The 15,663-nt window shown below is 44.0% G+C and overlaps 1 protein-coding gene across 1 annotated transcript in view; it reads left to right on the forward strand.

The window, feature by feature from the left end:
• The window catches only part of DNAH9 (dynein axonemal heavy chain 9), a 280,228-nt gene that overhangs the window by 175,339 nt on the left and 89,226 nt on the right, over positions 1-15,663 (forward strand). The window contains exons 40-42 of the mRNA XM_030296313.1: positions 1,562-1,664; positions 2,143-2,382; positions 11,689-11,850. Coding sequence (XP_030152173.1) covers positions 1,562-1,664; positions 2,143-2,382; positions 11,689-11,850 — 505 coding nt within the window. The remainder of the gene's footprint in view (positions 1-1,561; positions 1,665-2,142; positions 2,383-11,688; positions 11,851-15,663) is intronic.

The raw sequence follows: 15,663 nt of genomic DNA on the forward strand, positions 1-15,663 counted from the left end.
CTGGAGCCCCAAACTGCAGTTTAGTGCTGGTGCTGGATGAGAATCCCCATAGCAAACCACAGTCCCCACAGGACTGTGTCCCCTGGGGTGCACTTTCAGACCCAGGAATCAGTACCGACATGGGAAATTTGGCCAGGGGACATACTGAGCTGTTACCTAAGGGGGGAAGAAAAACCTACTTTTTTTTTCAACATTCATCTCAAAAGTTGCCTTCTCCAAACCCCCAAAGCAGAATGAACCTCTCCTCTCCCCCGCTGTGGTCCCAAGTCCCTGAGCGGGTACTTGAGCGATCACCGCTAACACCCTGTGTGGTGCACGTATGTCCGCGGGTCTGAACAGCCTTTGTCCCTTTCGGGGAAATTCGCAGAGTTTGTTATTGTCTCCGGCCACAGCGTAATTGTTGACGGCAAAAGGTCTGAACTTGCCAGAAAAAAAAAAAAAAAAGTCTGTGATTGGAGACAACGTTGGCTCGCCTTCCTACCCCACGTCGAATTAGCTGCTGAGAATTCGGGGAATTCAGAGAGAAGCATGGTTGTGATGGTGACCTGAGTCGCCTTTCAGCCATCGCTAACACCTCCTGCGGGATGCCTGCCGTGTACATCCCCCCCACAGCGTGCACACCAGCATCTGGGCGGCTCGGCTGTACAGGAACAGATCGATCTGACACACGAGTTTTACTTTAGATTCGTGGCCACGAGCCCAAAGTGGGCAGTAGGAGCTCTCTGGAAATCCCGCCCTGCTGCCTCAGCACGTTTGCATTTCCACTCACAGCGATGGCTGCTTCAGACCTTGTCTGTCCTCAGACTTCCCGCCCCACCTCCGCTGCTGACCATGGGTTCCATCTTTGTTTCCTGCCTCCGTAGCTGTACGAGAGCGTCCTTTCCTCCCTCCTCCTGACCCACCTTCCCTGAGGCCGAGCCGTCACCAGCCTCTGGTTCTTCTCTCCCCCCACCTCCTTCGGCAACTGCCTCTTACCTCCTGATTGGCTCCTCCTCATCGAAATTGAGACTCACCTAGATTTTTTTCTGTTGCATTCAAAAACATGATTTTCTAACTGATGACCCGTTCTCTCTTCCCACATAGCCACATATCTCTATTTCCACTTCCCCACTTTCCCCACCACCGCTCACTCCACTCCCTGGTGTTTGTTTCCTCCACTTTACTGAATTTTTCCTGCTCAACTACTAACTGTATCTTTATGTGAGACCTGACAGACCCGTTGGGTCAACTCTCTTTCAGATTCTCTTTGACCGCTCTCTCCTCTTGGAAGGAACCAACTTCCTTTGGCTTCTGGGCTGCCGTACCCCTCTAATGCCCCCCCCCCACCTCTTAGACCTTTATGGCTTCTTTTTTCTATGATCTTTCCATAGATGTTGGATCCCTCAGGATTTGGGCCCAGCCTCTTATCCTTTTCCGATCTCTACCGATGGATCTAGGCTTTTTTTTTTTTTTTTCACCACCCAAGCATATAAATGATAGGATACATCCCACCTCACCCTAACAAGGCACTCACCTGCCTGGGCCATCACCCAGCTCTCCCTGTGGTTTCTGACTGTTCCAGGTATGACCGGAACAAGCTGTCCCTGAAGGAGATCAGGAATGTGCAATATGTCTCCTGTATGAACCCCACTGCGGGCAGCTTCACCATCAACCCACGGCTTCAGGTATGGGAGGGAGCTGTGGTACCTGAGTCCTAAATAAGTACTAGCTCACCAGGGCCCACATCCCTCAATGCCAAGTAGTAACTGGTCCTTCCCCCGTCCAGCCTCTCAAAGTGGCGAATCATACGGGATGCTGATTTGCGTTTCTGGGGAGACAAAGAAACTCCTAGACCCAGAGCCATGAAGCTTTTAGAGCTGGAAGGGGCCATAGAGTTCATCTGATTTAGCTCACTCTTTGGAGCGGGAAAACATCAGAGAGATGAAATGACTCTCCCAAGGTCGTGGGGATATCCAGTGTCAAATCCTAGTTTGGGCTCAGACGCTCTGAGTTCAAGTTCTGTTCTAAGTTCAGGTTCGGTGTGAGGAGTGTGATCAGAATATAGAATCCAAAGGCCTCATAAGAATTCCTCGTTGCTCTACCCAGAGCCCCAAGAGGCGATCTTGACTCTGACCCCTGGCCCCTGCCTGTTCTCTCGTACAGCGCCACTTTAGCGTGCTCGTCCTCTCCTTCCCTGGGGCAGACGCCCTGGCCTCCATCTACAGCACCATCCTGACTCAGCACCTTAAGCTTGGAAACTTCCCAGAGTCTCTGCAGAAATCCAGCCCCCAGCTCATCAATCTGGCCCTCACCTTCCACCAGAAGATCGCCACCACATTCCTACCCACAGCGATCAAATTCCACTACGTTTTCAATCTCCGAGACCTCGCCAACATTTTCCAGGTGAGTCCATCTGTACAGAGACGCCCTTGAAAGGCTCGCTGATAATCTGGGCCCTTCCGTTCTTGGTAAAATAACAGCACCAAACCCTTACGCAAAGGCACCGTTCGTACAGAATCATGAACACAATCAGGTAGATGGGGCCACGGGCTCCATGAGGAGGGACGTCAACCAGGTAGAGTTCTGTTTGCCAAAGACATGGTTTCCCAGGACACATTTCTGAGTTGGCTCCTTTGGGTTGGAGAAGGCTCAGCATCTTGAAGAAAATGCTACATACTGATTCCAGCATGCCAAGGAAGGAAAGAAAAGAAAGAGAGAGAAAAACTACTTTGCAGGCCCTGGTGGTATACCATGGTTCTTGGGAACAAAAAGAGTGTCCCCCGAAATCAGGCGGGATAGATCCGCTTCCTGAAAAAGCCACATCATAGTATTCCTAAGGTAGTACCTGCCAGCCTCCAGGAGGCCTCTGTTGTCAAACTCCAGCTTCCTCTCCAGGCCACAGCCATCGCAGATTCTTCTAGCTCTTTCTCCTCTGCATAGCGATGGCCTGTCTCTGCCCATTGCCTTCAGTTGCTTGACCCTTCACTGTCAAAACCTCCAGAGGGCAACGCAACAAAGCCTGGTCCCCTCTTCCTCACAGGATGGGGGCTGCAACTTTCCCATCTTGGGCAAGAACCCGTGGAGACCACTTTTTGGACACGGTCCTCCCCAAGTTGGCAGGAAGGATGCCTTTTACACCAAGCAGAGGCCACACCTGTAGGGGGCTGTCAATGCGACCGGGGAGTGAGACGCGACCCTCTGTGGTCAGCACGTATACTTGGAATTAATTACCCAGGACGCTACCTGTCCAGATCCTGAGAACGTAGGGCCTGCGTGGGCCAGCCAGGACCTTCGGTTGTAAAAAGCAGAAATCTTCTGACCATTAGTTCAGAGGTCTGAGAACTGTGTCTGGAGTGGCTTCACCTAGAGAGACACTGAGCCTCCCTGCGTAAGGACCAGTCTCTGAGTACACACTTAAGCTACCTCAGGACAGCCCTGTGGGCCACATACCTCCTAAACACTAACTCTGCTAAAAAATGAGGAAGCAGAGACCCCCAGAGATTCTGTAGATTTTCCTAGGAAGGGGAAGGGACTGGAACAAGAAGCCGGGTCTTTGGGTTCCTGGCCAGGACCTCTTTCCTGCACACCATTCTGTCCTCTTCATCCACACTTCTGGAGAGGGGAACAAGCATAAGGTAGTTCAGGCAGCAAGAAAGACCCCACTCCAAGCCCGTAAAGCCTTCAGGTCTGTGGCTCTGAGGCCAGGACGATGGCAAAATTTGTACATGCCCACTATTCTCTCTCCTCTACTGAGTATTAATTGAGAAAGACCTCTTTTATCACATACTACCTCTCTTAAATCTCACCGCAGCAGCACGAGGTGAGAGTGTCCCCATCTGTACTTTTCAAAGGCAAGAAAGGAGTTAATTGGGTCAAATTCACATTGCTCATAAGGCAGAGCTGAAGGGAGAAGGGCATTAGATCTGGTTGACCAGAAGCATCCAGCTCCTGCCTGGACAGACGCCTTGTCACCCGTACGCTCTGAAACGCACTCATGACAACCCTTCGGGACCCACATTATTATCCCAATTTAACGGAGGCTCAGGGAAGTTACCAGCCAGGTGACAGCACGAATGGTCACAAAGGCAGAAAAGCACAGACAACATCAGTGGAATGCGTAACAGGCGTCGGGCCATGGGGGATGGAAAGTGAGGGGAAGGAGGTGGTCGTGGAGAGACAGAATTGGAAAGATCATTTGAGGCCAGAGTGGGCCCTCATAAAAAGTCTGACATTGGCCTGTAGCAATTATGGAGCACGGTCCTGGGCCTTTTACATCTATTAGCGAATAATTGAATCCTTGCAACCATCATGCAAGGCAAAACAGCGATTATTTCCAATTTGGAAGGGACACACTGAGCCACAGACAAATCAAGTGCCTTGAGCATGATCCCATCACCGGAAGGCAGCGTCACCGACATCCAAAACTAGAACGTTCAATTACAAAACGCTCACCGCCATATTCCAGCCTTGTCTCAGTGGCGGCCAGCGTAACGTCAAGGAAGCGCCAAGGAGGGGGGGTATTGGCCTGGGGGCAACGTCTCCTGTTCCCCCTGGCCTGTTTCATTGGCTGGCTCAGGCAGGCTGAGTGGCAACCCCCGGGGCCCTGTTTGCCTGCCTGTCTGCAGCCTGCCAGCTGTCAGCCACCTGCCACCACGGTGGGAAAATACATCCCCCATTGGAGCACCTGCCTCCCTGCAACCACCCAGCCCCCGCCCTCCTCCTCCAGGGGGGAGTTTCAGGCTCCCAGCTTGACTACAGCCTCCCCTGGCTACTTGTCTAACGGCCTGATGGAAGCACCTAGGGGGTGGCTGGATGCCTGGTAGGAGCCAGGCATCACCTCCTTCCAGTGTGACCTGCAACTCAGGAATTCAGACCCTCTCTACACTTCCCTCACTCTGTCCTGACCAGGACACCATCTGAGAAAGCTCCAAGTGGCAGAAATCATCAACTGCTCCCATCTCAATGCCACACGTAACTAAGGCGGGGCAGAATTTGTGCTTGATGTGCTCATGTGGGTGAGTAGCATACCTCACTGTAAGGGACAGTCCAGGAAGTCGGGGTGCCTGGTGGGTACTTCTCCCTGCCCTCTGCATCTCATCGGGCTCATACCGAGGAGAGCAAAGAAGAAGAGAGGTCGAGATGTTGTGGGGGTGGGGCCCAAGGGACCTAACGGAATTTCTTCCATTTTTAAAAATACACTTTTATCAGAGTACAACATATAAGTAGGAAAGCCCACAAGTCATAGGCACACAGCTTGGTTAGTTATTACAAAGCCATCACACCTCTGTAACCACAAGAAATGGATCAAGATCTTCAGATCAAGAAATAGAACATTCCCTTGGGGCACCTGGGTGGCTCAGTCAGTTAAGCGTCCGACTTCAGCTCGGGCCATGATCTCGCAGTTTGTGGGTTCAAGCTCCGCATCAGGCTCTGTGCTGACAGCTCGGAGCCTGGAGCTGCTTTGGATTCTGTGTCTCCCTCTCTCTCTGTCCCTCCCTTGCTCATGCTCTGTCTCTCTCTGTTTCTCAATAATAAACATTAAAAAAAAAAAAAAAGAAATAGAACATTCCCGGCATCCCTGAAACTCCTTCTCCTTTGTCCCTTCCATTTGGTTTTTCCTCCCCTCCCGGAGGTAAATACTGTTTGGGTTTATAACACCGTAAGTTCTTCTGGCCTGTTTTTGGACTTTATGAAAACAGAATCATAGGGCAAATATTAATTTGTATCTTTGTTCAATAATGCACTTATGCTTATATATACAATCATGTTATTGGTAAAAAAAAAAAAAATACTAGTAATAATTTCTTTCCAGTCCTTAAATCTTACAATTTCTTTTTCTTGTCCTATTGTGCTGGCTACAACCGCCAGTATGACGTTGAAGAGAAGTTGAGAGAGCTGCCTCTTGTTGCATTCCTAATTCTAGGGGGAAGAGCTTTTAATAGTGTGTGATGCTTACTTTAGGTTTTTGTGGATGCTCTTTGCCAGATAAAGAAACTTTCTTCCTGTGTGTAGTCTAAGAGTTTTAACCATGAATGTATATTGAAACTTAAGTGGTTTTTCTGTAGCTTTTGTAATAATTATATTGATTTCTTTCTCATTGTTTCTGGAAATGTGATAAATTACATTGATTATTTTTCATTTTTTTTACCATTTATTTATTTTTGAGACAGGGAGAGACAGAGCATGAACAGGGGAGGGTCAGAGAGAGGGAGACACAGAATCTGAAACAGGCTCCAGGCTCTGAGCTGTCAGCACAGCGCCCAACGCGGGGCTCGAACTCACGGACCACGAGATCATGACCTGAGCAGAAGCCGACCGCTTAACCGACTGAGCCATCCAGGCGCCCCTACATTGATTATTTTTTTTTATTTAATTTTTTTTTCAACGTTTATTTATTTTTGGGACAGAGAGAGACAGAGCATGAATGGGGGAGGGGCAGAGAGAGAGGGAGACACAGAATCGGAAACAGGCTCCGGGCTCTGAGCCATCAGCCCAGAGCCTGACGCAGGGCTCGAACTCCCGGACCGCGAGATCGTGACCTGGCTGAAGTCGGACGCTTAACCGACTGCGCCACCCAGGCGCCCCTACATTGATTATTTTTGAATCTTAGCTCACCCTTGAATTCCTATAATGAACCCAACTTAATTCCTGCATGTTGAGCCTTTTATATTTTGCTGGGTTCCATTCTCTATTTTTTTAAATGTTTATTTATCTTGAGAGAGAGAGAGAGGGAGAAAGAGAGAGAGGTAATGGCAGAAAGAAAGGGGAGAGAGAATTTCAAACAGGCTCCACGCTATCAGTGCAGAGCCCAAGGTGGGGCTTGATCTCACGAACCATGAGCTCTTGACCTGAGCCAAAATAAAGAGTCAGAGACTTAACCCACTGAGCCACCCAGTCACCCTCCATTTGCTATTTTTTAATATATTTTTTGCACCTCTGTTAATAAGATTGTCCTGTAATTTTCCTTTCTTCTGTACCCTAAGGTTATGAAGTCCTCATAAAGTGCATTGGGAAGTGGTCTCTCCTTTCCTACTCTCTGGAAGATTTTGTAAAACACTGTAGTGAGCCTTCCTTAAATGTCAGAAGAAGTTACTGATGAAACCATCTGGAGATTTTTTATGGCCAGTCTTACACTCTGAGTTCAACTTTTTTCGTACATATTAGACAATTCAGATTTTCTATTCATGTGTCAGTTGTGGTAAGATGTCAATGTCATCAATTTCTACCTTATTAGCATACAGTCATTTATAATGTCCTGTGATTATCTTTTAGATATCTGTTGTATCTGACATTATGTCCTCTTTCTTAAAACTGATACTATTTGTGCCTTTTCTCGTTTTCTCTTTTTCTCTTTTATCGGGCTTATTAAAGAGTTATCAATTCTGATAATCTTTTCAAAGAAACTGAAAAGTATATCAATTTTTTTTACCTTGTTTGCTGTGTCTATTTGATATCTGCTTTTATCTTATTAATAAATACTGTATAATCTCTTTCTTTAGGTTTGTGATTAGTCTTCCTTTTTCTAGCTTCTTGATGTGTCTAGTTCGATCATCAATTTTCAGCCTTTCAGCTCTTCTAAATGTTCATGAATTTATCACTATTCCATGTATCATGCAAACTTTTATATGTTGTATTTTTATTATCATTCACTTCATAATATTTCTTAATTTCCCCTGTGATTTCTCCTTTAGCTTATGGGATATTTGGAAGCGTATTGCTTTGTTTTTCAAAATTGAGAGATTCTCTAGTTATCTTGCTTTGTTTTTCAAAATTGAGAGATTTTCTAGTTACCTTTCTCTTGTTGATGCTCGGCTTAATTTCACCATTTCAGAAAATATACTCAATTATTTTATTCCTTTGAAATATGAAGTGTGTTGAGACTGGCTTTATGTCCCAAGATATGACCAATGGGCACTTTTTAAATAGTGCTTTCTTCAGATGCCGCGTGTAGTTAAATCAATATGTCAACTAGGTCAAGCTTATAAATCATGTCATTGAAATATCTTATATCCTTACTGATTTTTTTTTTTTTTTTACTATGTGCTCTGTCCATTTCTAAGAGAGGTATGCTAAAATCTCCCACTGTTGTTGTGGACATGTCCATTTCTCCTTTTATTTCTGTCACATTTGTTTTATATGTTTTGAAGTGGTGTTATTAGGTGCACATACATTTAGAATTAGTATATCTACCTAGTGGACTGCCCTTTTACTTATTATTAAATATCCTGCTTTATTTCCAATTTCTTATTCCAGCCTTTTTTTCTCATATTTAAGGTATATCTCTTATAGGCAACATATAGTTGGATTTTTAAAATCGAGTCTAATAATCATAGTCTTTTAATGAAAATATCATGTTCATTCATACTTGATTTGATTTTATATAATAATAAATTTAACATTAAATCTATACTGTTTGTTTTCAGTATGTTCTAGCTGTTCTATGTTTTCTTTCCCCTCACTTTTTGTATTCTATCAAACTGATCACTTTTTGTTTTTTATTTTCTCCCCTCTTAGCATGCAGTACATCTTTTTACTCTTCATCTAATGATTATCAAATGCATCATTTTATTCTTTTGTAAATGAGCACTTTATCACTTGCAAGGGTCTTAGAGCAATTTATATCCCTCCAATTTGATTCTATTATTATTTTTAAAATTCAGTGTGTATTGAAAACCCACAACGCATGAATACTTTTGTCTTTGTCAACATTTACTTAGGTTTACTCACATATTATCTTCCCACTTCCCCTATCCCTGGTGCATTTCTGTTCTTCCATTTGGAGTCATTTTCATTCTACCTGAAGCTCTCCTGTAGATTTTAGTGGTGTTTCTATGTGCTAGAGAATAATCTCTCAGTTTTTATTTAACTGGAAATGTATTTATTTCTTATTTTTTAAAAGAATTGGGGGGAGGGCACCTTGGGTGCATCAGTCAGTTAAGTGTCTGATTCTTGATCTCAGCTCACATCTTGACCTCAAGGTTGTGGGTCCACACCCAATGTGGAGCCCAACTTAAAAAACAAAAACAAAAAACAAAAAAACAATTCTTGGAGGGAGTTTAGAAGTCTAGGTTGGCAGCTATGTTTTTTCAGCTTTTCAAAGGTATTATTCAACTGTCCTCTGCTTTCATTGTTTCTACTGAGGAAGTCTTAAGTCTTACTTTTCCTTTACAGTACACATAGTTTTTTTTTTTTTCACTTGCCCGCTTTTGAGATTTTCTGTTTGTCTTTGATTTTCAAAATTTTCACTATTCCCAAGATTTCTAAGTGGTATTTTCTGTATTTATCCTGCTTAGTGTTTGCAGCACTTTTGAATCTTGATGTCTTTTCTTTTCAGGTTTCTTTTTCAGTTTTAGAGAAGTCACAATATCTTTTCAAATGTTACTTCTGCTTTTTTTTTTCTAGTATTCTAATGCAAGTATATGAGACCTTGTCACTGGGTCTCATATGTCCCTTATGCTCTTTCTTTTTTCTCTTAGTGATTCAATCTGAATGTTTTATACTACTCTCTCTTCCTGTTCGCTGATTTTCTTTTCAATTCTGTCTATTCTGCTGTCAACTCCATTGATTAAGTTCTTAATTTCAGTAACAGTAATTTGGGGTAATTTTTAATCTGACAATTTCCATTCGATTCATTTTTAAGTTTACTTATTTATTTTGAGAGAAAGAGTGTGTGTGAGAGAGAGAGAGCACGCGCGTGCGCGCGCGCGCGTGTGTGTGTGTGAGCGAGCAAGGGAGGCACAGAGAGAGAGGTAGAGAGAGAATCCCAAGTATTCTCTGTGTTGAGAAGACCTCACAACCATGATATCACAACCTGAGCACCCCTGATTCATTTTTAAAGGCTCCATTCCTTTGATGAAATTCTTTACCTGATGTCCCCTAATTTCTTGGTCATTTTAATCATAGTTTTGTTAAAGCTCTTGTGTCTGATAATTCCAATACCTAGATCTTCTGTGGGCTGGGTTTTTTCCCCCTGATTTGGTCATGTCTCCTGGTATTTCCAGTAATTTTTGTTTGATGGCCAGACATTAGGAGTTTTAAAATGTGCAGGGGTGCCTGGGTGGCTCTGTCAGTTAAGTATTCAACTCTTGGTTTCGGTTCAGGTCATGTTCTACCAGGTTCATGAGTTCAAGCCCTGAGTCAGGCTCCACACTGTCAGGGCAGAGCTATTCAGATAATTTGAGGGTTTATATGATGATATTTTCCTTCAGGGATTACATACTTCTGCTTCTGGCCAGTAGGTACCAGGGATTGAGGAGTTGAAATTGGGCTCGTTTCTGTGAGGACTGAATGATTGTGACTCACTCATACTCCTGATGTATCACCATTTGAGAAGCTCCCCTGAGGTCTTTAGCCATGAACCCCTTCTTGCTAATCCCTGAACTTCAACTTCCACCCTTCCTACCACTTGAGATGAGGTAACTTTGCTCAGCATCTTAACCTTTCACTTGTCTGTCTCTCTTTGATTTCTGAACCTATGAGCCATTACTTGTGAATTGGAAAATGCCTGAAGGAAAAAAAAATAGTACCAAATTCTGGGTTCATCTTTCTTCCTTCTCTTCCCTAGTATCGTAGCCCCTTGAGTCCTCACTGCCTTGGTGACTCCCTAATGCCTCTAAAACGATGAAGCTTTAAAGATAAGTTCCCTATCTTTTGTAGTTGACTTCACGGGATTGGTTTGTGATCAGGTATTCTGCCACGACTAAAAGCAGAAATCTCGACGTAGGGCACATCAGAGAAAGTGCTGTTGGACAGGAAAGGAGGTGCTATGGAACACTTCAAGAAAGAGATCACACTTGAACTGGATCTTGAAATATGAGCATAGCTAGAAAAGCAAAAGGCACGAAGGCACAGAAAGTATGCAGCGCCAGAAAACAACTTGAATTTGGTGAAACCGAGATCTAGATTTTATGGGAAGTGGTGATCATGAGGAACTAGACTGGTAGTCCTATTACAACCAGAACTTTCTGCCGTGCTCATCCTGTTGGTAATGAGGGATAATTACATGACCGCTTTTCCTCATGATAAAAAAAAAAAGTAATTGGGGGGAAACACAGGTACAGATGAGTTTCAAATTACAGGACTCGTTGAGGTCATTCAGAGACTCTCATCTTGGTTGTCTCCAGTTTTCAATGAAAAATGAGGCTGAGACGTTAGCTAATCGTAGCAGAGAGTTGAGGTGACAGAGAAACTTGAAAAGGATAGTAAATGTTTGGGATGATCCCTGTGGTATGCGGAAGGGGAACCCTCTAAAGATGGGTAAAATGGATTACTGACCTGCAAAGGTTAGCTAGAGTCACCCTTTGTCATCGTTCCGATTTTACATAAACGGTTGTCGCCTAGACTGGTTCTCAAACCGGTACTTAGGGAGTTGAAACACGGCAAAGAGGCCACCTGTCTCCTCACTGTGGCTGTTTGGAATGCAGCGATCAAAATTCCAGGTCCTCAAGGCTTTGAAACCTTGCTGAGACCACATACTATATATATGCCATTAGGTACGCTTCCTGTCTTCCTGAATCCCAGTCTCCACCTTATACCAGATGGCTGTAGTAAAAGTTATATTTTTGTAGAAATTGTTTATCATGGTGGTCACATGAGTTTTACCTGGCGAAACTTCTAGTCCGGTACCTGTCACGTACCTGGTTTAATAAGTTGTAGCTGTTGTAGTTTTAAATTGTTATTCACATTATTTTTGGTCTACTCTCTATAAAGGGCATTCTCTTCTCCTCTGTGGAATGTGTAAAATCCACACAGGACCTCTTAAAGCTCTACCTACATGAATCAAGTCGGGTTTATCGGGACAAGATGGTGGAAGAAAAGGACTTTGATCTTTTTGACAAAACCCAGACAGAAGCGGTCAAGAAAATTTTTGATGTGAGTATTGCCCTGAAAAAAAAAAAATTGCTATATATTTGAAAAATAAATATTTCTGCAGACGATCACCCAAATGATAAAATCTAGCTCAGAAATGGGGCAAGGTGGGGGGGCGGGAATCAGAGATTAGATAGAGAAAGAAAATCTATCATTATTTTGCTGAGGTGAAAATGGCAGGACGAGAAAAGACATAAAGTACCATAGAATTTCAGTGTTGGGAGGGTCTGTGGATTTCATGTGATCCAATTCCTTGTCCCATACTCGCTCATGTCAGTAGCATTTCTCAGATTGGTCATCCCAGTGGATGCATCCTTGAAAATGCATAATCTCATCTTTCCCGGGGGAGCCATTCTGGAGCCACTAATGACTAGAAATTTGAAGCAATTTATTTTATTTATTTTAAGTTTATTTTTTTATTTTGAGAGAGAGAGACGCAGGGAAGGAGAGAAAGAATCCCAAGCAGGCTCTGTCAGCACGTGGGGCTTGAACTCATGAACCGTGAGATCATGACCTGAGCCAAAATCAGGAGTCCGATGTTTGACTGACTGAGCCACCCAGGTGCCCCTGGAAATTTGGAACAATTTTTATTTTTTTTATTTTTAATTTTTTTAAATGTTTATTTTTGACAGAGAGAGAGAGAGAGAGAAACAGAGCATGAGTGGGGGAGGGGGAAAGAGAGAGGGAGACACAGAATCTGAAGCAGGCTCCAGGCTCTGAGCTGTCAGCACAGAGCCCGACGTGGGGCTTGAACTCATGGAACGTGAGATCATGACCTGAACCAAAGTTGGACGCTCAACCAACTGAGCCACCCAGGCGCCCCTGGAACAATTTTTAAATTCGGAAGCTTTGGAACAATTTTAAAGTCTGGAATTTTTTTCTTTTTCTTTCTTTCTTTCTTTTTTTCTTTTTCATTTTCATTTATTTGAGGAGAGAGAGTGTGTGTATATGAGCAGGGGAAAGGGGCAGAGAGAGAGGGAGGGAGAATGCGAAGCAGGTTCCACGCTCAACACAGAGCCTGATGGGGGGACTCGATCCCATGATCCTGGAATCATGACCCGAGCCAAAAACAAGAGTCAGTCGCTCAACCGACTGAGCCACCCATGCACCCCAGCTGGAAATTTTTTCTAATGATGACCTAAAATTTATTTCCCTGTCCACTCATATTAAGTCTACATGAAACACTTTCAAATATTTCAAATAATATGTCTTGTCCTTCCTGGGTCTTCTTTCCTCCAGACCAAATAGCCTCTGTTCTTTTAGCCACTTCTGACATGGCTTGTTTTCAAACCCAGAGAAATTTGCCATCATCTTGATTACTTTTCCATCAGTTCCCCCCTCTGAGATCGTGGTGTCTGATTTTTCGTCTCACAACCCAACTGGGGTCTGGCCCAAAGCAAGATCATCATTCCCTCTTCTTACATACTATAATTTTGTTACCATTTCCCAAAATTGTCCTCCTAAACTGTTGAACTACAATATACTCCTTAGAAAGAAGGTATCCATGATAAAAATAAGTTGAGAAAGTACTTCATATTCTATCCCTCTCTTGGAAATACATCGTGCTTTCAGCACATTCAAGCCCCCAAAATCTTGAATAACCCTGATTCATTTGTCATTTCCCACATGTATGAGATCCTCAAACCCTTTTCCATTCATGAAACTTACTAATAATTTGCAGAACGAATATTCCACAGAATATGCCTTGGAAAGCACTGATCCACAAACTCAGCCTAAGATCATGTTACACTTCTTTGTGTCACAGTTACCCCACAGCTAACACTGAGCATTCTGGAAGTTGACCCCAACTCCCTAGTTTCCACTCAAGCCACTTGTCCTCTCTCGAACTTAGAAATAACCAGAACTTGTATTGAAATGTACCGTGTTTCCCTGCTCGCCTTGTTGGGTCTAGCACCATATTTTGTCCTGACACCAACCTGGGTCTACCTCTGAAGATACTTAGAGTCCATCCCAACCTACATGGCAGCCTTCTGGATCTTGGACAGCATTTTTAAGGAATTTATCTCAGCCTGCTCTTTACTAATATGAACACCCTGAAATGCCTCCCCTTACCATTTTTCTGTGCCCCGCTCTCACATCTTAGATGCCCCTCTGAGCATTGTAGCATTTGCCAATTTATGTGTTCGTGGTTGGCTCTGCAAACGCACCTTGACTATTTTCTCCAGCCAGTCTGAGCTGGCACTTTAGACGGACAACTCTCAGCCTTTGAAATCGAGGTTCCTCTGTGGGTCTGTATCCTAAGGACGCATTCTTTTGATCATAGACCCAGATATAATTAATACCATTATCCTTCTCCAACAACCTCTGAAATGCCAGCCAGAATCACCTCCGGCCGCGTGAAATCTTGGTATCGGTATTAATGAAAGGTTGCCGGATTTCCACCAAGGAAGTGACACGGTCCTGTTTCCACCATTAAATTCTTAACGTTCTCTGAGAAGTGGCCCTTGTGTGATGTGGCGTCACTATGAAGAAGTCTTTGATTCACCGGGTGCTTGGTTTTCCTCTCCCTCCTGCACCGCCTGGCTCTGATCAGAAAATCTGAGACACATTGTTTTGTTCATCAAAGAGTCTTTGTAGAGTGGGCTTTTCAGAACTGCACTTCAGTCCTTCCTCTGCTACATCATTCATGTAAATTGACTGCTATCAGGACCAATTCCCAGTATATTAGCCCATGTTCAAACTGGGTAAATGTATTCCCACATCACTTCCCCCACGTGCTTCCTGCAGCTAGCGAGAATGGCTCGCCTGCATTTCATTAAATCTTATCTGAGTGTCTGGGCATTTACTGCTAATGTGTGGCAAAGGCAGAATGGTTTAAAGGCTTTCCAGGGCCCTGAAATCACCTTCAAAATACAATAGCTCTTTGATATTTAACTCTTGCCATTTCATTCTTCTTATAAACCAGTCCTGGTTTCTCTGTCCATGTGACTGTCGAACTCACTTCCCCTCTATTAAGTTTGATGCATCTTGCCCACGGGCTTACAAAGCCAACCCTAAGGGACTCATCTCCTGGGTAATGTCCTTGCTGATAAACAGCATATGTGTTACCTCTTTGGCAGGTGGTTCTCCCAGTCAGAACGTTGGGAGAAAAACACAATGGCAGTGGGGATAGTTGCTCATAATGGTACAGCACTAGGAAACCTGTTTTTTCTCAACTTCCTTCTGCCACCTTTCTTCCTTTCGAAGTCTCTAGCATTCAGGTTTCGGTAAGTAAGTATACGATGGAATACTACTCAGCAATGAGAAAGAATGAAATCATGCCATTTGCCACAACGTGGATGGAACTGGAAGGTATTATGCTGAGTGAAATAAGTCAGTCAGAGAAGGACAGATATCATATGTTTTCGCTCATATGTGGAACTTGAGAAACTTAACAGAAGACCATGGGGGAAGGGAAGGGGAAAAAAAACAGTTGCAAACAGAGAGGGAGGGAGGCAAACCATAAGAGACTCTTAAATACAGGTAACAAACTGAGGGTGGATGGGGGTGTGCAAAAAAATAAATTAAGGAAAAGATTAGCTGCCTCTTTGATGCTTGGAGGGCACCTTGGTGGTAAGGAGACATAGATGCCGTATCTTTTTAATTAATTGAATTGTACTAGGTATCCATTAAACATGGTTAGGTCTTCCCTGTGGGCAAGAATTAACACACAATAGGCTCATATCTTTAGGAAAATTGTGTACCATGTACACGCAGGGGGCTCTCTGAATGAACCAGTCACCTAAGGATGGCTCATGGCACATTTTTCAGAAACCAAGTTCTCTGGGCTGAGCCTGTGAAGCTGGGGCTGGTAGC

Source organism: Lynx canadensis, chromosome E1, assembly GCF_007474595.2.
Source record: "Lynx canadensis isolate LIC74 chromosome E1, mLynCan4.pri.v2, whole genome shotgun sequence".
NCBI lineage: Eukaryota > Metazoa > Chordata > Mammalia > Carnivora > Felidae > Lynx > Lynx canadensis.